At 47.5% G+C, this 22,158-nt stretch overlaps 1 protein-coding gene across 2 annotated transcripts in view; it reads left to right on the top strand.

Moving 5' to 3' along the window:
- LOC147881804 (Transducin family protein / WD-40 repeat family protein) overlaps positions 1–22,158 on the top strand; it is a 124,563-nt gene that overhangs the window by 97,869 nt on the left and 4,536 nt on the right. For both annotated transcript variants that reach the window (XM_087401683.1, XM_087401682.1), the window contains exons 16-19: positions 5,339–5,419; positions 5,596–5,681; positions 5,866–6,768; positions 6,867–7,029. In XM_087401683.1, the coding sequence (XP_087257809.1) occupies positions 5,339–5,419; positions 5,596–5,681; positions 5,866–6,768; positions 6,867–7,029 (1,233 nt within the window). The remainder of the gene's footprint in view (positions 1–5,338; positions 5,420–5,595; positions 5,682–5,865; positions 6,769–6,866; positions 7,030–22,158) is intronic.

Below are 22,158 nucleotides of genomic sequence, written 5' to 3' on the forward strand. Positions count from 1 at the left end.
AGTACTGTTTCTCTTTTCGACCTACATGCAAGGTGTGTGAGAGATGGCGGATGAATGCAAAGTGAATAGAGAGAATGTTACGTGAGATTCATAATGAAGGGTGATACCCTTTCATTAATGTCCCTTGAGATCACTCAAGAGTTCAAGTTCTATCTTCCCAATTACACCTATCCTTGTCCTATGACCCATTCAATGCACCGTAATGTACCCTTCCCTTCCTATTGCCCCCAGGACCTAGACACGTGGGTGCACATCTTTATTAATAAAATAAGTCACATATCCAATTTTGATGCCGTCTGAAGCTGTGGCTCCAACTCAACTAGTCCTATCTACTTAGATGATCCACCGCCATAACAATTTGGTCAGTGTCCATCATAAATACAAATACATATTACACCATTGACATATAATATATAATAATGTTCTAATGTCTACTAATCACAAATTAGTGATTTCTCTTGTCATGACACCATGCTGCGCAAATTATCTCGTAGCCATACTCTAGATCCTACAAGTGTCTGATGAGGCAAGCTCTTCGCAGTGTGTCAAAAGCTTTGCCGGAATCTACAAAGTGACAAATAGAACCTTTGTCTCCGTGCTCTGACCTCCTCAATGACACCACTGAGTGTGACTATGTGACATAGAGTCCTGTGATTGGCCCAAAAGCTTGCTTGTCCCTCGGCCATAAGTTCTTGAAGCTGTGCAAACCGGCTAACATGTTTGTCGAGCACTGATGCATAAATTTTGGACATGACCTACCTAGTCATAATGGTGTTATAGTTTTTCGGGTTCATGGGATACCCTTGCCTTGTGAAATGGAGTGATAGTATTAAGGTCCATGTGTGAGGGAAACCGGTGCAAACCGCTTCGTTAAAAAGCTTTGCTAAGATCGGGGCCCAAGGGCTTATTCTATATGAAATGTATTCAGTACGTAGCTTCTGATGATCATTCGCTCAGCTATTATGATGTTTTAAAGCTGGTGAGGAATGTCATACAAGGTGCGTGCATAAGAGTGCCATAGTTTAGTGTCAAGTAGAGGAGAGGGGGCTCGATTGCTCGAGAAACTTTTGCTAGGAGTCCTTAACGTTGTTAGTGAATTATATATTTATAAACTCGTCCTTGTTCAATTGAACGAAGGCCCGCTTCTTTTGACGGACAAAATGACAATACTTGAGTATTGTCTCTAGCTCACTTGAAAGGTGATGCTTAGTCATGATCTAAGTTGACGGCATAGAGTCTTACACTCATCATCTTATCAAATATTCCAAGGTACCAAGCCAAGAGACAGTGGACGATTGGTGCAGATGGTGCACGTGAAGATGTGTAGGGCAGCCTCGTGGAGAGAGCGGGTGATCACAGCAGCTCGGTCTTCTAGGAGCAGGATGTCCTCAAGATATATGAGTAGAGTGGAAGGGTGTGCAAAGTACTTAGGTGAAAGGCTATGATCACAGTGTATGTCATGACATATAGTGTGTGTGAGCGGTGTCGTGGTGTGTGTCGTGAGGCATGGGATGGATAATAAGTGATAGGTGGCGTGATCAGCTTGTGGAGGTGACAGAAAAATCAATGACGTGCGAGGTGAAGGCCTTGGATCCCATGATCCCATGATGTAGTCAACTACGCTAGAGCTCCCCCCGACAAGTGAGTCCTCCCAAGGAGGGTCATCGATCCAGACCATTGTGATGACCATTGTGATCAACAAGATCATGTATCGTGCCCATGTCCAAGAATGTATGCCCGTTGATGTGACGGGGCCTTGCGTGTCTGCGAAAACTCGGGACATCCTTGCCTCAGAAGTGATACCCGACGCATGCCCGTCCTTGCGTTGAAGTTCCCAACAAGAAAGTTGCGGCTATTGGAATCTATATCAAGGTAGCAAAGTAATTACTTTCCAATATAGTGATTGTTCCAACAATCACCCGTTGTCCTTTTGCAAGCTCCATGTGCTGAGTTATTACTGAGTTGAGATCGTAGTCACATGAAAACCCGTTTTGTCCTTATCAAAACCTCAAAACGCGAACTAGACGAAACGCTGTCGCCCAAATCAAAATACACGAGCTCTTTTTGTTAGCTCTTTCTAAGCTGGTTTATTCTTCCATGCATGTCATGATGTACTTTCGCACTTGAGCTTGCTCTTGCAGTTTCCGTTCATACTTCATGAAGTAATCTTTATGGGGGGGAAAATACACGTTTTTTGCCCTCTTTTTTACATAATCCATATGCATTTAAGTTTTGACTCATTAAATATTAAATTGTCTAAAGTTGAAACTTGAGAAAGGATATTGAATGCTTGAATTTAAAAACATTTGAAGAATGTGTTTGTGATTTCAATTTCATTTTTAGGTATCTTGACTTGCATTTCTCTTTGTTCACTCTAAACTTGAATATAACATGGGGGTATCTTCTTGGGACTTGTATCTTTCTTGGGGCTTGGCCTCTTGTTCCAGCAAGCAAGCAATGCAACGTTCTTCCCCCTTCTCCTCCCTCTTCCATGTCTCAGTGTTTTCTCTATGTTGTAGCAAGCAACAACACCTTGGCGATCCTGCTATTTGAATTCCCATTGTTTTTTGTTCAACTCATGCCTTTTCATTGAGAAAATGGATAGAATTTCGTCTTGGGGAGAGGTCTTTGAAGAATTCAGGAGCATGAAGAAAACATAGCCCAATGAATGGTGGAAGATAAGCGACTGGTTGAAGAAGGTTTGTGTAGCAAGAATTACTTCATGAAGATATGTTGGGGGGTTTATCTGGCTCAATGTTCGAAGTTTTAGAAATCTCTGAGAGAACCGATACCAATCAATACTGGGCAATCAAAGAAAGTTGTCAGCCTGCTGTGAGCATATGGAGAGATCGCATCCATGAGAGAAGAGGGCACAGCCTGTTACCAAGGGGGTAGTTGTGAAGAAGGAAGCCCGTGTTTGCAAATCTTGAGGGGGAGAGCTAAGGGTCTGGAAGAGAGAGATCTTTCTTCCAAGTGGTGAGATTGTTGCCTAGCTTGCTGCATTGCACAGGAACTGAACGCCTTGATCCGTGCCCCCTACTTCTCCACAAGCAACAAGAACAGTGGCCAAAGGACATGACGTGATTGACTACTGCGTCGCGGCTATCGGCTGCAAGCGTCTTCTCAGCTACTCAACAAATTGTTGCCTATTGAGTAAAGCTCGCCATGAGAGTCCTTTTACGCTCATTTGCTTTCTTCCTCGAGTCATGACGCACAACCTTACATAAAATTTGGCATGAAAGTAGCAACAATTGGCTCGATCGACAGATTCGCATGCATCAATAGAGAAAGCAAGAAAAAAGAATTAGATTTGCCGGCTAACCCATAAGATGGGCGGTGAAGCGACGCTGCATTAACCCGAGAAGGATCGAGAAGGGTTTGTTTTGGGTCTTTGTCATCTGCTTCTGCGATAATTAATGGCAACCTTGAAAATCCGTGAGAAAATTGCTGTTAGCGGAAATCTCTATCAAAGAAGGGATTTCCATATTTCTTCCGGGATTGGCCCAGAGAAGGAGTTTCCATCGTTGTGAGAGTCACTAGCGATCCTAAGCTCACAAAATGCGCAGGAGTTTCACCCGAAAGTTGGTTTCCATTGAGCTTCATTAAAGTATTCAGAATACCAATGGTTCTATGAGACTGTGAAAAACCTGGTACAAAAACAAGTTGTGAGGGTGGAGCTACTAAACGAGCATCCACACCAATATAGAATGTAGAAATGCAAAATAATCAACATAGTCATGTCAGTGGTTGACTACATATCAATCTCATCATCATCATCATCATCATCATCATCATCGTCAGCAGGACATCTGGGTGGATGAGGCAATGGAGGCATGAAATCGGCGATAGAGTGTTGTCGGCTACTTGCAAGTGCGGCTCTGTGACGTCTCCTAGTCATAGCTGTGTGCCTAACAAGGGCCACAGTAACCCCAGTAACCCCTATCAGCCGGGGCTCCGACTCTGAACAGAGAGGGGTGTAGTCAGAAAGCTGCGACAAGAGGGGTGCTTTGCAAAGTTCAGTTGGCAAAGATCCAGATACATGATTTCCGTTCAAACTCAAGGTCACCAAAGAAGAGCAGTGGCCAAGCTCCTTGGGAACTCTACTACCGTTGGTGAATTTGATTGGTTGCCAACAGAAAAAATTCAACCTTGGCCAGTTCCCGAGCCATGGAGGCAGAGGACCAGAGATTCGAACGAAAGAGAGGCAATGAACTCGAGATTTTGGAGCTCATCTAGGAGGTCCTCACGGGTGACACAATTCAAAGCTGCCCTGCAAATGTCTCAGAAAAGCACCACGGCCTGATCTAAAGCAGCATTATGACTGTGTTCCGACAAAAAGAGGTCTGACATTATTTCGATTGTAGTTCGACACTGTTCCGACAGCATTCGGACTATTTTCAGAGATAGAAAACTGAGAGTGAAGGTCACTACTGCAGCAATTGTTCAAGGTTTTTCTCAACCTCAATATTTTCTGATTTTTGGTGAAATGGGAAAGAGAAAATGCAGTCTTTGTTTGCAAAAGGATCATAGGACTTCCACATGTTCATATTTGAGCAAACCATGTCAAAATGGGATAAATGCAAGTATATTTGCTTTGCTGAATTGGTTGAATAACTGTATTGCATTGAGCAGCATGACAAAGCATTGGCACTTACAGGTGTGAGGTTTGTCTTCACTTGTCTCATTGATGATGATGAATGAATGAAAGCCTTCATGGATTCTACATTTGTCTACCATTTCTTCTCTCCCTAGCCTCTCTCTCTCTCTCTCTCTCTCTCACACACACACACACACACACACACACTCTCTCTTTGGCTATGATTTCTTAAACAGTTGATCGATTAAAGAGTGAGATGTATAAGCCTCATTTCATAGGCAGGGCTGGCCTTATCTTTCACACACACACACACACACACACACATACCTCATTGTTATGTCACTCCATCAAATCAAGTCTAATCTTATCCCAAAGGTCAAGTGACCCTTCAAACTCACACAAGTCAAACCCCTTTTACACTGACAATAATACTGAAGGCCTAGTTCTCGCAGTTGTCTCCGAAATACCCAACTGTCTAGATGTATTGCCCATCGATTGGCAGGCCAACTTTTGTGCATTGATTTCTAACAGGATAGGTCTATCTCTTAGCATACCTTAGTGGTTAGTCCAATGTTTTGTTGCAGGTGTTGATTGATATGAGATTCTTTTGATCATGGAATGTTTATTGCAAAATTTGAGGATAGTCGTTTGGCTTGGTAGACTATCCACAAAGACAAGGTTAAGCTATTTATTTGATAGACCTATATATGAAGGTCTTGGCATTGTCATTTCCTGTTGCAGGTTGCAGACTTGCTTCATTGTGACAGCCAGCTCAAATGCCACGGTTTTGCTTCAGGCTTTCCAGTTGTCTTCTGGAGTATGGTAATTTTTTGAATAGTTTTGACTTTCTCATGTTCCAATGAAAGTGCCTTCTCTAAATTAAGCAGTGGAAGCCTTTTCAATGAAGAAGAGGAGACACCTTATAATGCATCCAGCATCGAGCTCAATTGTCATGCTGTGGGGTGACACTGTCTTAGTTTTCATGGCTGAATTGATAGGGTGGATGTTGCTCTTTTGGAATATCATGTCGCCCCTGTGCTTACATTGCAGCATTTGGTCCTTCCTGGTTGCAATCCAGATGCAGGTATAAGATACTACAGATTTTGGCTTATTTGATTTTACTAGTGTATCACCTGTTACATCTTGTTCCCTTTGAAATTATGGTTTGTATAAACAATTGGACATATAAGCTTTGACATTGTGCAGATGATTTCTCAGACATGTACTTGGTATTCAGTGGAGCAACAAATGTACTTGGTTTTGTGCAGATGATTTCTCAGACATGTACTTGGTATTCAGTGGAGCAACAGATGGCAGTATAGCAGTTTGGGATATTACTAAATTTGTTGCCGAGTTTAGTCACATAAAGCTAGGAAAAGGATCTGAAAAAATACAACGTCCTCCAAGCGGGCGTGGCAGCCAAGGTGGTCGGCGCTGGAGGTTTCTCAGAAGACAGGAAGATGAGCAAGTCAGGCCTACCAGTGAGGTGAAGAGCAAGGGTAGTATGGTTGAAAAATGTAGCTTCGATATAAGCTTAAAGGCATCATATACTAAAAAAGTCACAAAGGATGATGTACTGGAGTGTAATGAACATGATCCTTCTTGTTCTTGGCCAGTAGATAGAAGAGTACACTCCAATGGCCTTAGGAAGCCCAGGTTTCAGGCTACTTCCCCTTGCAAGGGTCCCAAGAGTTCTTGCAGTCAGGAAGAGAATACACTGAGCTCTCAAAAATCTGAGGAAAGGGCTCCTGAATACTTGGAAACCCATGTAGAGGAGGTTTTAAATGATAGCAATGAGACAGTACCTAATACTTTGGAACACATTCATCCTGACTGTGCTCCTGATTATGTATCGACTGCTTTAAAGTTGAGAATTGAATATACTCAAGAATGCCATCCTCGAATACTGAATCCACAGTTTGTTCTTCCGTCAGTTCACCAGTCTGGTGTCAATTCCCTCTCTGTCAGCATCGTTAAAAGTGTTGAGGGTTTGATTACACATAAAGAAGGTTGTATGTGGACTGTAGTAAGTGGTGGTGATGACCAGGCACTGCATGTGGCTGCTTTCACAGTTATCAAAAGCCACAGTGACTCAACCAATCCTGCAAGATCAGAGATTGTGTGCCTTGTTAAAGGACCAAGATTTTCTGCACACAGCTCTGCTGTAAAAGGTAGTGCTCAATGGCTTTTCTGGCTCTAAGGATGGCTTTCACCTTAATTCTGAAGTCATTGCTTGTTTATTGTAAAACTGACACAGTTTTCGTTGTAGGTGTCTGGACTGATGGGCATTTGGTTTTCAGCATCGGCCTGGACCAACGGCTTAGATGTTGGCACCTTGAGGTCTCAATTCAACAATGCTCTGTAATAGAATGTTGTCACTCTATCATCAATGTACCAGAACCATCAGCTCTGCATGTTGAACGTTTTAACAGGTAGCTCTGTTTTACAAATCTGCTCAATTAGTATCGTAATATAAAGATTGTTTGAAAGCTGTGTGGCCACATGAATACATCTATGGATATTTTAGAGTTTCTTTTAATCATGCCGTGAAGATGAAATACTGTATACTCTAAAGTCACAAATGACAAGAAAGGGGTGTGCCAAACAAAAGGCAGCTTTCTTGTAAGCAAAATACAGCACACAATTACAATGTGGTGCCACCTTATACAGTACTTTGAGAAAGTGAGGTAAATGTTACAATCCCGACCCCATAAATGTAGTCGCTTCGCTGCTCTACAATCACCATTGCATCTGTCCCACAGCATGGCAAGAGTATGTATGACCATCTATGGAAACGGTGACAGAATCTCACTCGCTGAAATAACATTGGAAACAGTGACAGAATCTCACTTGTCATAGAGTGATACTGCCAATAATGTTTCTTTCTTACACTTTATAGAGAAAGAGAGGTGCTTTAGTAAGAATTACTGTGTATAAGATTTATAACGTTTTTATCCAAGCCTTAGTTTAGGAAGCACAGAGAAAGCTTGGGCTGTGTAGCCATTCAGCTATAGAGGTGCTTTGACAAGAGAACAATACACCCTTAATGTTTGAGGTAACAAAGTCATTGCTCGAAAGTTAGCTTAGGGTTGCAAAAAGAGGGCATCATAAATGCAAGAGGACCAACCTTTTTATGGTAGAACCATGACCAAATCAATGACCAGGATGGTGCCTCATGCTCAGCATGAGAGGCATCAACTCAAGCGAGAACCAAGGAGCGGTCATGGTGAACCCAATATGTTGATTTGGCCCATGATGAGTCAGAGCCACCAGAAACGTTTCTGGGTAGCAACCTAGAAACACCATAATGCATAGACTTGTTTCAATCTCATGATGGGAACTGGAGCCTGCCACTAGTCAATGGATAGCCAAGGGACCATACCCTATGACTATCATGTTGGAAGTGTAGGGTCAATGCCCCATTTGTAAACATCCAAATGAGGAGAAAGAAAGAAAGAAAGTCTATTAACGTCCACTGGAGACCAAAAGGTCTATGGGACAACAAGAAAACCTCTAGTACATCTGCTTTAGGGAGGGCACATGGCATCTCCCAAGGAGTGCAAAAAGCAACCCCTATTATTTAGAGTACCTACATGATATTCTGGAAGAGTAAACAGCCATACATCAGTTTAAGACTGAGAGTCTTTTGGTTTTGATTTAGACTCTCTGATTAGTGCTACGCCTTCACGGTAAACTGCCCATTTTCCATCCTTTCTAGCAGCCCTGACTTTAGCTAATCCAGTTGCCTTAATCTTGAGTTGAGTTTGTGTAAGCTCCTCTGCTATCCATACTTTGGTGCCCTTCAGCTTGTAAGATTGTCGAAGAAGCTTGATCCGCATATCTTTTGACTTCAGTGTAAGGATTGCATGACCTCTATAGTGCAAAATAGAAGCTGGCCTGGAGTCGTCATCATCCTGCTCATCATCATTCACCCATTCAATGTTGGGCAAGGTTGATTTGATCTTTGTCAATATTTCACTATATGTGTCCTCCTCTTTGTACCAATCTTCTGGGAGTCTCCCTATTCTGGGAGCTACGGGGCTTGACACCTACCTAGATGGACTGAGGCTGCCATGTGGGCAGCAAGATTGGCAGTAGAGGATCCTTGTTTATATTTTCTTAGGATGCCCATTGGCCCACCCTTGTCAGCACACATGGTCGACAGAGCAGCAGTAGTATGAGCTGCTGGACAGTTCTGTTTAGGCCTTGTATCAAGGCAGAAAGACCGGCAGATAAGCAACACAGTAGGCACCTGCTTGGCAGGGCCTTATATAGGCTGAAGGGGCCAGATTAGGTCGGCGACAGGTCGGTTGGCAGCCTGACTGGGTTGGCCAGTCTGTGGCAGGAGCAATATGTCGACGAGCTAGAGCTGTCCGAACGGGAGAAACTATCTTTTCTTCTGCCAAAGAGGAAGTCTCACAAACGCACCTTTTTTTTTTGCCAAAGAGGAAGTTTCTCACACACACTGCGTGGAGAAAAGGAAACAGGAGGCCAAAGGCCCAATGCATTGTCCCAGTACCAGCCCTCCATGCAAAGAGAGAGGGGCTGGTGGGCAGAGAGGACTGCCAGCAGGAGTGAAAAGCAGCCAGCCAAGGGGCACATAAGGCAAGGGATGGGGTCAAGGGTGAGAGGGAGTAGTTCCCCGGGGGGGGGGGGGGGGCGGCAGGCGGGGGCAAGGAGGCAAATGGAGTCTCGGTAATGGCAAGGGGGGGAAGGAGGCTAATGGAAGGAGGAAAACGGAGCTGGAGTGGGAGGGAGAAGAAAATGGAGGGGACTGCAGTGGTTGCAGAGGCAAGTTGTGTGCTAAGAAGTGAAGGTAAGGAGGCAGCAGTGGCACCTCACTGTCCCATGCAGCCCTTATGAAAACACCAACACGAGGCTATATACCAGGCTATAGCCAGAAGAATTTGGTTGGCCATGAGGGGCCACCCTGTAAGAGAGAGTTTGGCCAAGATCCAATACAAAAGCTTGTCCCACACAGGAGCAATCTGTCGCTCCGCTGGTGCCAATGCGTTTATTGTTTTCAACCTTATGAGTGACTATCATGAGATTGAAACTGCACTATGTTGTGTTTTTAGAGGATGAGTTTGGGCATGTTCCTGGACTCATCTAGGTATATGCCACACAAGGGCAATCTGTTGCTCCGCTGGTGCCAATGCCCACCTAGCATCCCAGATACCTTGTTGTTTGACCTCATGCGATTCAACGGAATCCAAGAGCAACCATGGGGTCCCCTAAGGCTCCTTAGTTGACACGGGGAAATTGACTAATTTGGTCCAATTGATCCTAGCCCTAGATGCCACACAATACACCTCAAGGGCTCCCCAGACTCCATCTAGACTCGATGTCGTGCCCTCCACAAAGAGTGCTATGCCATCTATGAAGTCTAATATTTCCTCTTGGCAAATTAGGAGCCGAATCACAGTGAGGCCCGTTGCCTGTAAGTGCAAAAAGTAGCCCAACAATTTGATTTGTCACTATCACCAATTGCACTCGGAATGCAGCAAATTTGGCGGGATAATGAGAAAATGTTCTATTGACTCTTCGAAACAAGCCTTACCAGCAATCACATTATAGTTACCATGAGTAAAAACCAGATATAGCATATGCGTGCACTGCAGGGGTATTTGTATACCCCTTAACTTGTATATTTCCTGTAACTCCACAAGAAAATGAAGTCTCTTTTATTGAATGCATATGCTATCTTACATATTTCTTCCCCACGGCGGTGCACGCATTCATGGTCATGCTCCAATAAAAAATTTAGTTTGGTTGCAAGTGTGAATGCTAGATATTTTCCATCGACACCAAGAGGGATGGAAGGGAATGCAATCCAATGAGAGAAAGAAAGAAAGTAAGGTTTATAAACACGTGGAAGGCCAAATGGGCTATGAGGAAGACAGAGAGACCAGCATGATTTATAAGAGCATAATGTAGATTCAATTCCATAGGGTGCCTTCCATAATGACATAGGATAATATCCCTCCGCTTTTGATGAATATCAAGACATTGTTGTTCTGTGTTTTTATTAGAACACCTTCAAGACATTGTGTTTTGTTTTGTAGTGCATCTATCTGTGAGAAGATACCTTGTGCTTTAAAAGGAAGCATGAAATATTCCAAATGCTCCTTCGCATGTCTCGATCTCCAATTTCTCAATCTTAAAATTTTCATTTCTAGCTATGGGGCTTCTTATTTCTTTTTGGTGGTTCTTTGATGTCTAAATTGCTCAACTTTTGCTGCATGAAATCTGATAGCTTGAGGCTGTCCGCATACTTGGCTTGCTGTAGTTCGTGCTCTGTCTGTTATTTCTTTCCAAGTCAACTTACACCTTAACTTTCATACTCCAGCCCATGATAATAATCATTAGATACATCATTATATTTACTACCTCTACTGAGAATAATAATTCGCATTTGGATACTCTTGACCAAGAAGACCCCATTAGCAACCTGGGACTGCTACGAACTTAAAAGATTACATCAGCGAGAAGTGATGTCCCTTGCTCGTGAGCTGCTGGAGCTGCTGCCCGGGCAGACTAACCAATAGGCCAAAAGCAAGAGATAATCTTGCCCATAGGGACCCACCATGGCATTGAGGCAAATAAGGTGTAAATTTGGGGCAAGTACAAGTGGCAAGAGGACTGGGGTAGTGTCAAGTGTGGGTTAAAATGGGGGAGGAGCGTGGGGGGGTGGCCGCCTATGTAAGAGGAGAGCCAATGACAACTTTCCTCATGAATGCCTATTTGCAACCTCGACATGGCAATCACCCCACACAAAGGAGCAATCCCATTGGTCCACCTCAAATCCCTTCCACCCCCTTGTTTCCCCTCGCCATCGCCACCCTCCTTCCTGCTCCGCACTCCCACAACCGTTCCTTGGTCTTCGTTGAGCCTGGCAGGTTGCATAGCCACCCGGTGGCTTGAGCAGCTGATTGTGTGGCACTCCCGCCCCTCCTCGTGCTCCTGCACTGCATCGAATCGTGCGCGTGAGCCCGGGAGCTCTGAGACCCCTTGGTCAACAGTCCACCATCTTGGGTGGTGCAAGAGGGCGGAGGAGCAGTGTGCTCCCCCCGTGCCTTGGGTGGCCCAAGCCGCTAAGTATAGGTGGTCTGCAGCCCCCCCCGTTTTGCTGGTCGAACAGAGTAAGGGAAGGGGGTGGCCTTTCCTGTGAGCTTCATCATCAAAGGCGGCTGGAGAAGGGTGTATGCACGTACTGTGGCAAGCTCAAGAAGGTCCCCCCCAAGTGAGTCGTGGCAGTCTCGGGAGAGGTTGAGGACCTCTTTTCAGTCACGTCACAGCAAGTGGATTCCGGCTTCAAAACACAGGCACTTCTTTTGGCGCGGCAGATTTTTGGGTGACGTCTACTTCAAGAACTTTGGGAGTGGGGCGCGCTGAAGTCAAGCTTAGTTTTTTGGACTGCACATGCATCCCGCAGTCTGCACTTCTCTTGCAGGCTGGTTTTTGTTTTCTTTCTCCTTGTGGTAGCACAACGTTAGTGATTGTTTGGCGGGGAGTTGGATCTTGACGGTGACCGTTTGGTCTGGCCAGAGGAGCTCTCATGGCAGCTTCCTCGACTCCCAGAGCTGTGAAGATTTGTCTGTCCCCCTCGGACAAGCAACAAGTTCAGCACACAGCTCAATCTCTCCAAAACAAAGCAGTGGTAGGCCGGATAATCGGCTTGACACCATTGAGAAGGCAAATCTGTGAGTGGCTCCAGGCGAGCTTAGCCCTCGAGGGTGACCAATTTTAGGAGGTTACTATCTACGGGAGGGGTGTCTTTGTGCTCCAGTTGAGCTCCCTTGTCAGCACCCAAGCCCTCGTGGAGCAGAGTCCGATTTTCCTGGGACCACACCTAGTTTATCTTATCCCTTGGTACGTCGGTTTCAAAGTGGAGGATATGGACACGACACACCATGTATCCCGTTCTTGGTTCTATCCTTCCTTCCATAGGGGAGCCTTTGGTATAGGGCTGGAGTCCCCACAAGTTACGACAGCTTCAGTAGTAGCAGATGATGGAGTTCCCAAGCTTACGCTAGTTGTCGAGCACCCGGAGGCCCTCCGGGAGTTGATCCTTCTTGAGACGCTGGATGGGGGGACACTTAGGCAGAGGGTGGAGGTCTCTTAGGTGAGAGAGGCAAGAGCAGAGGGAGCATCGTGTCCCCAGGCAGACCCAGCAGGAGTCACATACACCCTGAGTGATGCCCTCGAGGGCAAGTGGATCCCCTGTAAAAAGCAAGAAAAAATCGAGTAAACGGACCCCTAAGAATAGAAGACAGAGAGCCAGACGCAGAAGGAGCATTTGGAGTGCGAGTCATCTTCCTCCGTTCTGGCAGAGCAGATAGCAGACTCACCTACAGGTCCCCCCTTGCAGACAGGGAAGGTTCCTGCTTCAGCACAGGACCCTGCAAGCACGCAGACACGCAGTCTCCACCGCTTCCTCAGGGTCCGAAGATACAAATGGCAGACGCTCCTTCAGAGAGACCCTCTTAGGGCCACCTACGCAGCCGCCTTCATCGTCAGTGGATCCTCCCCCCCATTCCCTCCCTCCCTCCCCCCCAGATTCATCCCCCTTCCCCCCCCTCCTCCCCCATCCCCGTCGCCCTCTGGATCCCCCTTCTTCTCCCCCCGCCATTCCCCTCTCCCCTCCTCTAGCACCTCCAGAGGTCATCACCTTCATCACCCCCCCCCCCCTCCCCCCCCCCAGCTCCTCTCTATAGAGTAGAGCGATCCACCCCTCCCAAGGGCAAGGGCAAGGGTCCCAACTCCTACCACAGCCCCTCTCCTAGCCCAATAGGCAAGAGTCCACGAGCAGAGGACCACAGCCTCACATCAGGAGTTGGGGTAGCAGGACCCACTCGCAGGGCTCGGACCTGAAATCGAGACCTGGCCTCCCCTTGCCGCGGGAGTTCTGGCGTTTGGGGCCGTGGAACTATCTAGCTATTCCAGATGCTTATCCTCTATCTCACGATTTGACAATTCTGATTTTACAGCCCTGAAAGGGTGGCTCTTTCAGCGTGATTTTGGGTTATAGAGTTTGCCTCCACAGGAGAGGAGAGATGGACGCCAGAGATGTTTGATGATATGATAGAGGAGCAGCTGTCCCGCATGATGGACGAGTGGATGGGATATGGCCTGGACCTGTGGCTTGTATATGGTTCGTCAACTTTCTTCCAGCTTGGTTTCATGCTAGAGAGACCGGGCTTAGGGTTGGTAGTAGGAGTGATCTGGCTGCCCCAAGAAGCCAAGATTCATCCGACATAGCAACACTATATGCTACAGCAGTGTGCAGAAGCGTTCGGGGCAGATTTCTCCTTCATGATGCGGTGGGCTCGGAAGGTGGGCATTGAGCGGGTGGCCGCTTTGGTTCGTAGAGGCACGGACACACACTACCTTCGAAATCACAGAAGTCCCGATTCTTAGAACAAGCTCCCACACATAGGCGAGCCTTGTTCCCTTCGACATCTTCCTCATGAGCTAGACAGTAGTGAGTTGGAAGGTGCATGGACTCCATGATCATGCACGTAGTCAGCCACTACAGTGCCTGACTCTGCGCCAGGAGTTGCAGCGAGCAGTGGTAGGGAGGTCAGTCGACCTCCTCCTCATTTAGGAGAACATGTTCACTGCGGCAGATATTGCACGTCGTCACCATCTCCTCCCCAGAAGGGGGCCTGAGGTCTGGTCCCCAGCAGTCGACAGGGGCGGTGGGGTGTGTATCTCAGCCTCGCAAAGTGGCGACTGAGGTCTTCGACCAGGGAGAGCTGATCGCAGGCAGGGCAATGTGAATGGGCCTTTAGGCGGGAGGTCTCAAGATAGAGGTCATGAACATTTATGCACCAATGTGTAGACAGCCCGAGCCAGCCTTTTGGAGACGCTTGACTGAGTGTCTTCCAGATGTCGATGCATGGATTGTAGGAGGTGACTTCAACAATCTAGAGAATGCGGAGGATAAACAAGTGGGGTCTTTGTTCTCTGAGATGCCAGCAACAGAGAGGAGTACAGGGAACAGTTTGTGTGTGCGATTTGTGGTTGAGACCCCTAGCGGGAGGCAGAGTTTACTAGGATTCCAGGCAGCCTACACTTGTCCTTTGGGCAGAGGAGGCACAACAGGCTACTGGAGTGCCTTGATCGTTTCTATGTGGGGGACTGGGCTATGCACAGAGTGGAATCTACTGGCATCTTAGCAGGTACAACGATGTCTGATCATTCTCCAATTATTCTTTAGCTAGAGCAGCCCCATCCGAATCTCCCCCAGGGGAGGATTTGCATCCCAGACAACCTGCTTCAAGAGGTGGAGGTCCAGCTCTCCATTGTGGCGATCTACCAACATCCCAAGGAAGGACCCCCAGTAGGTTGGGCAGCCTGGGTAGCAGAGGCAGTCTAGAGGAGTAGCACAGAGCTGCAGCCGCAGTCACTTAGGAGGCTGCATACCCTGCAAAAGAGAAAGAGTGCCCTGCGGAGGGACTTGGCCTCCATAGAGTACCTCAGAGAACAGGAACCTGAGTTGCAGTGGCTCATCGAGAGATATGAGGCTGCGAGATTGACCTTGCAGAATATGGAGATACAAAGGGCTGAAGCTCTCATACCACTCTTCACAGGCTAGATGGGTGCATCAGGGGGACAGGATGACGCGACATTTCTTCCAATTCACCAAGCCACGTTCAGCAGGCACGTAGATGCAACGGTTGAGAGATGCATCTGGTCAGGTGCATACGGGTCCCCAGGACATTCTGTAGATGACTACAGACTTCTATAGGCAGGTGTTTCAATCAAAGGAGGGGACCCCAGTTTTCCTTGTGGCCAGAGAGGCGGTGTGGGAGCAGGTTCCAGCAATGGTCTCTCAGACCTAAGCAGGTGTTTAGAGGCTCCTTTCACGGAGGAGGAGCTCTGGGAAGCCCTCAAGGCCCTTCCCCCTCAAAAGTGCTCAGGGGAGGATGGTCTGACTTTGACTTTCTTTCCTTTCTTCTCAGAGCATATCTGTGCCCCTCTCCTATGGGCCTGTCAGGAGATATTTGACACTGGTTCTCTCCCACTGTCTGTGAGTTGCGGCTGGATTTGTTTGCTCCCAAAAGGAGGGGACAGGATGGACATGCGGCAATGGAGGCCGATCACCCTACTGGACACTGCATACAAGATCTTGGCCAAGGTCTTGAGTCTGCGTCTTTTTTTTTTGGGCAAAAAAGAGACTTCTATTAAGTAAGAAAGAAACTCACTAGAGCAAGCTCTGTGCGGAAATACAACATGCTAGGCATGTAATAAAAAACACCTCAGAAGAATGAGGTAGAAAGAAACCAAGGCTGAGGCTGAAAATGCCAACTCAACCCTGTAGAAGTCTCAGCAAAGAAGGGAGAGTCTCTCCAATCCTTGAGAAAAGTAACTCTCCTGGAGGAGGCTGCTCGAGATGATCCCTGCATGGTCGCCCATATGGCCATCAGAGTGTCTACCGTATCTGTCCAAGTACTGGCCAAGGTCTGAGAAGGGTGAACCTGAGAACCCTCCATAGCCTCAATGCATCTAGCTCTCCAAATGTGCCATGCTTCAATGCTAGCTAAAACCTCCCAAGGAGAGTTAACCGAGGAATGAGCAGCCTTGAAGAGAGTGGCCGGAACATCCCATCTGGTACTGTGTGTCCAATCCTCTCCTGAAGTGGGCGTGCAAGACTGTATGCATCTGATAAAGAAATCCTTCTAAGGCTCTTGCCTTGGCATAAGTCCTCTCACAACGACCTTGCAGAGTAAGGCTCTGCATTGTAGATCCGGGTCGATGATATTCAAACCCCCTTCTCTTGTAGGAAGAATCAAGGTCTCCCAAGCCACCCTGGCTGTAACATCAATTATGCCATCCAGACCACTCCATAAAAAGTTTCATACCAGCCTCTTAAGCTGAGTGATACAATCCCTAGAGTGGCACCAACAAGAGCATACAAACCATGCTGTGGCTAGCAGAACCTGGTTAACCACCACCACCGCTCTAGATGCCAAGTCAAGTTTGGCTGAGCTCCAGAAAAGGAGCTTTCTTCTGATGCTCTCCAACACCGGAGCAAACTGTTGTGAAGGAGAAATGCCCACCCCAACCTGGCAGCCCAAATATCTGACAGAGACACCCCTCAGTACCCAAGTGAAACCAATATCATTACCCCAATCCGGGGTGTCATCATCGCAAATCCAAAAACCATTGGATTTATGCCAATTAATGTGCGCACATGTAGCCGTGCAAAATAAATCCAAGGCTGTCCGAAAGGAAGTGAGTGTCCTGGGGGAGGCATCCAAAAAAACAATTATGTCATCTACCAACTCACTATCCCAAGAGCTCTTCTTCCCGGTGGTGAGGAAGCCTCAGCCCATATATATCAGCTTGAGATCTAAGGTAGATACTCATAGCTTCTGCCACAAACAGAAAAAGAAAAGGGGCAAGAGAACAACCCTGGCGAACTGATCTAGAGATCTGAAATCTGTCCCCTCTTAACCCCCCAATAAGCACCTGCTGGCTATGGGCTGATCTGTAGAGAGAGGATACTCCTCTAATCCATGCATCTAAAAAACCAAAGCGAGATAGAGTACCCTCTAAAAAATCCCAGTCTACTTCGTTGTAAACGTCTGAGACCCCACCTTCCAGATATCATCCACGATACATAGACCGGTTTTGTCCAAGAATGTAGCATCTTGGATAACATTCTCATGTTCTAGGAGGCAGTAGATTGGGCTAGAGAGGAGACTTAGCCTCTTGCTATCCTTACCTCTTCCTCTTCGTGGTGGAGGCCATGGGCTATTTTCTATGCAAGGCTGCTGGTCTTTCAAGCATGAGGCTCCTGATTCGGCATGAGGAGGAGCTGCTGGGGCATGAGGCTCCCGATTCGGTAGGACAAGGAGCTGCTGGGACTCAAATTTTGCGGATGACACAGCTCTATTTTTGGAGGGGTCAGTGGCGAGCCTCAAGAGGGTCGGTTGTGAGGCATTAGGGCGCGGATCAAGTGGACCGACTCTCTAGGTTTCTTCAAAGGTATGGAGGAGGTCCAAGAGATCCGATACTGGGGGGCAGGTCTCGGCTTCAGGGATCCCACGTGGACAGATCGCGAGGTACCTAGGGTGTCAAGTGGGGTTGGACATCACGAAAGAGCAACAGATTGCCCCGGTTCTAGAGAGCACTTGGCGCAAGCTTCTATATTGGAGCTCGGCCAAACTCTCCTTAGCAGGCAGGGCCCTTGTGACCAACCAGGTTTTACTTGCTACGTCCTGGTACATCGCATCTTGCCGGTGCTTCCATAGGGGTTGTTTGGGACAGCTCAGACGACTGTTGCAAACTTCCTATGGGCGGGTTCGGATAGCACACGAAACACCAGGGCATGGCAAACGGTGATCCTTTCACAGGCTCAGGGTGGCTTGGGGATCATAGACCCCGAGATGCAAAGCCGGGCCCTCCTCAGCAAGCTGGTGGTTCAGGGGCTCACTCTTGGCACAGAGCCTTGGAAGCTCCTCCTACAGAAGGGACTTCTCAGGAACACCCCCCGGATAGGTGGACAATGGCAGCAGTCCTACATGTGGATTTTTTCGGAGGCGCCGCTCATCACAGGGAGAGGATCCCCCTTCATGAGGAGCTTGATCAAGGTGTGGCGCAGGGTTTCAGAAGGACTCATTCGGACCAGCCCTTCCTGCAGAGAGGAGTTCGAGAGACACCTTTTCTCTGGCACCCGAAGGCTTGGGACATGGATGGTCGGATGCTAGGACAGAGGTTGCACATTGGATGGGCAGAGTGGGACAGCGGCCCAGCGAGATCCTTTGGGGCCTGGAGATGCCTCTCCAGGAATACATAGGCTAGAGCACAGTCACTCGCACACCTGTTCAAAGCAGGCTTACGCATGGTAGAGCTCGTCTCAGTGATCCCCGAGTCGTGGTGGGAAGGAGTACGCCCCCCTTTGCCATTGATCCGGTCTTGTCGGCATACAAGATTCACGGTAAGCAAGTCTTCCAGATGGAGTTCCTTGATGCCGTACCACCATCCCGCACTCGCCCGCAGCCGCTACCAGAGGATAGAGTGTGGGAGGCAGTGGCCAGCATCACTGCCTGGAACATCTGGGTCGCCCACTGCAGTCAAGTGGCAACAGGTTCCACCAGCGGCTACACTGGTAGTCATTTGGCAGGACATCATCTTCACTCTGCGTGCCTGCTCTGCGTGCCTGCTGGGAGTGCGGCGTCCCAGGATCATGAGGTACTGCCGAGCGGCGGGAACGTTTTTGCAAGGCTGGCCTACATGCATATTCTACACCTTTTCGGCGGGAGATATCCGCTGGATGTATAGGCCTCCGTCTTGACTGTTAGCCCTATTCCGGATAGTCCCTAGGCAGGGAGCTGGGATTGCCGGCAGTCCGTAACCAGTCTTTTCTACTTGTATTTATCATCAGCCCTTTTCTTGTAGCTGATTGTATGGGTGTTTTCCCAAGCATTAATAGAAGTTTCCTTTCTTTGCCCCCCAAAAAAAAAAAACGTATTTGAGGACTTGTGAATAAAACAAAGAAGAAAAATACTAGGTTCTTAACGACCCCCATGCAAATTTCAAAATAAGACAATTTCATGCTACAGACTAGGCTAGTACAGCTGGGTGATATTCCTGCTTCTCTCCTTACCATTTTATCAGAAATCTTTTGTGTAATGATTGTAAAGGTCTCCATCTATTTCACCAGAGCTTCACCTTACTTAATACATGTATTGAGATTTCCCCCTATGTCCCTTGTTTTTCCTTAAAGGTAATAGTTCCTTTAATGCCTGATTTTCAATTGCTTTAGATAGCATTGGTTAGTGTTGAAATGCAGCTCAAGTTTGTTATGAATGTTGTCTTTTTATCCTTACAAGCTTGTATAGAGTTTATCCTTATAATTCTAGTTTTGAAGTTCAAGCATGTCAAGAAAAGTAGCAACCTTCTTTACTCTTTCCCTATCAAATTAATGGATTGTTTTTTCATCCGTAGGGTTGATTTGTCGCTAAAGTTCACCTTATCCCTTACGGATAAGGTGAATGAGGCTCTCAATAAGTGAAGAAGACATAATCTAGAATTGGATATGTTCTAAAGAGTTAACCTGATTAGTAATGCCCTCCCACAAGGCAATGAAGGAGGGGGGTCAATCCATTTGAACCAGGGCATTTACCCTTACGTAAGGCAGATAATGCAGTTGTAAATACCGTGTAGGTGAAAGGTGTTTTCCAGGTGAGCTTCATCAACTCCAAAAACAAGCTTCATGAGTGACTGGAGCTGCTGCCCCTCCCTCTCCTTCGGCCCTCTCCCTCTCCCTCTCCCTCTCCCTCTCAGCCCTCCCTCGCAAGCCTCTCCTCACCCTCTCCCTCCCTTTGCCCTCCACCCTCTCCCTCCCTGCCCTCAGCCCCCCCCCTTCTTCCCGCCTCCCCCCTTGCCCTCCCTTCCCGCCCCCAATCCCCCTCCCCCCTGGCCTGCCCTTCCCACCCCTTCCCTGCCCCATCCCGCCGCCCCCCTTCCCGCCTCCCCCCCGCCCTTCGACTCCCCTCTCCCGGCCCCCTCTCCCCCGCCCCTTCACACTCCTCTCCTAGCTCCCTCCCCCCTGCCCCTTCACCCTCCTCTCCCGGCTCTTCCTTCTTCTCTCCTAGCCTCTTCTTTCTCCTCTCCTGGCCTCCCTCCCTGTCCCCCGCCCTTGAGTCCCCACCCTGCCTCCGTCTGCCTCCTCTCCTTCCCTTTCCGCCTTCCTGTGCCCCCGGGCTTCATCTCTGGCAGCTTTTTCAAGAGCGGACGGATTATTATTGTGTTCGAGTCAACCTTTCTACCTCGATTGACGATGGCTCAGCCTTCAACGAATCCTCGTCTACTTCCCCCATCCGCGAAACTGTTACATTCTCAAAAGATGAGTTGCAGCAGCTCAAAAAAGACACAACAGGAGAGTTCGACATCATTCTTTGCTCGCAACCATGGGTCCCACCCTTCCAGGTTACAGGCCAAGGACTAGATGCTCTCCACTTTACCTGGAAACCTCGCAGGGCACCTCACAGATGTTCGTCTGCTTGGTCGAGGTTTCTTCTAGGTTTTTTTTAACTCCCCAGATGCAGCAGGTACAGTGCTTCAGGCCAGTCCCTTAGCACTGAGCTCCAAGAGGATTTTCTTGACGCCCTTCTCATTGGGTTTTGACCCTGTGGAGGAGAATAGCCGGACAACTTTACTCTTCATCAGATTCCCCGGCCTCCCTCAGGTGTACCATTGACTCTTATCTTCCATTGTAGCCGCTTTCAAGATGGTCATTGAGATCCCCCCCTCCTTGGGATGCCTTCTTCAGTCGCAGAGACAATCAGGTCAGATGGGGCACCGCGTGTTAGGGTCATTGTCTCTGACCCTAACATCACGGATGACCACATCATGCTCCAGCATCCAAATGGCTCATTCCTCAGGCAGAGAGTCGAGATCGCTAGGAGACAGGATCAGTGTAGGATTTGCAGGACCCCTGGGCACTTTGCCAGAGATTGCCAAAGGAAGAGAAAAAAGAAAAGGCCTGAAAGGTCCACGGGTGTAGCACCTCATAGCACCACCTCGACTAGACCTTCTTCACGATCTACTGCACATCCTCTTACTTCTCATGTCGCTCGACCTTCCACCTCTCGCCCAGGAACGTCGGCTATAGCTCTCCTTTTCGATCTTCTTCTACAGCATGACCAAGACCGTCAGCACGTCCTATTCCAGCTGTCCCACGTTGGGTGCCAGTCACAGTTCGTGAGCCAGTTCCACCTCAGGAGGGTAATGATGGCGCCTTGGACCCTTCCTTATAGGCAGGAGATATTCATTTCCTAGTTCCTTGTGTTGATGAGGTTGCTCATGTCCGCTTAGACACATTCATGTGGAGGAGCTTCCATCTATCGAGCAACCCAGGGAAACCCTAGACATTAATATATACTTTGGCATTTGAATTAGAGAAGAGTATTTGAATGTAAGAGAAAAAGGATTTGCGAACACCAAGGTCTTGAAGTGATTAAGTAATAAAATTCCATCAAGCCGATCCTAGGTTTATCAAAGTTGACTTTGAGGAAGCTGATATCTTGATGGGTGTTCATAGTGTATTTATTGCCTTCCCATATGGATATGATCGTGACAAAAAAGTGCTTTCCTTTGATGAACCCTTACTACTTTGCCCTAATCCAATATTGCATGTTGTCTCTTGTCTTAGTCTTTTGGATAAGGCCTTGGCAAATATTTTGTAATTGCAATTGAGCATAGTGAGATCCTCTAGTTGTATCAGAGGCACTCCCTTAGGAATTAGTCTAATGATTCCTTTGTTGACTTCCTTAGGGAGGCTACCAAATCGAATTGATTCATCCTATAGTTGCACAAGCTTACAAGGCCATAAAGCTTTATAGAACTCAATGCCTAATACATCCTTGCTAGCTATTTTTCCATCCGATATTTCCTTGATGGTTGGATCGAGCTCCTCTAGAGAAAAATTTTCATTGACTTCCTCAGCCTCAAAATGAGAGATTTTGAATCTCCTAATCCTTAAGAGCGCAATCTGGAGGATACCAACAGATTGTAGTAGTGATTGTAGACAATATCTATTTCTAAAT

The sequence above is a fragment of the Dipteris shenzhenensis genome, chromosome 30, assembly GCF_047967505.1.
Source record: "Dipteris shenzhenensis isolate YYH24624 ecotype China chromosome 30, Dip_SZ_1.0, whole genome shotgun sequence".
Classification (NCBI taxonomy): domain Eukaryota; kingdom Viridiplantae; phylum Streptophyta; class Polypodiopsida; order Gleicheniales; family Dipteridaceae; genus Dipteris; species Dipteris shenzhenensis.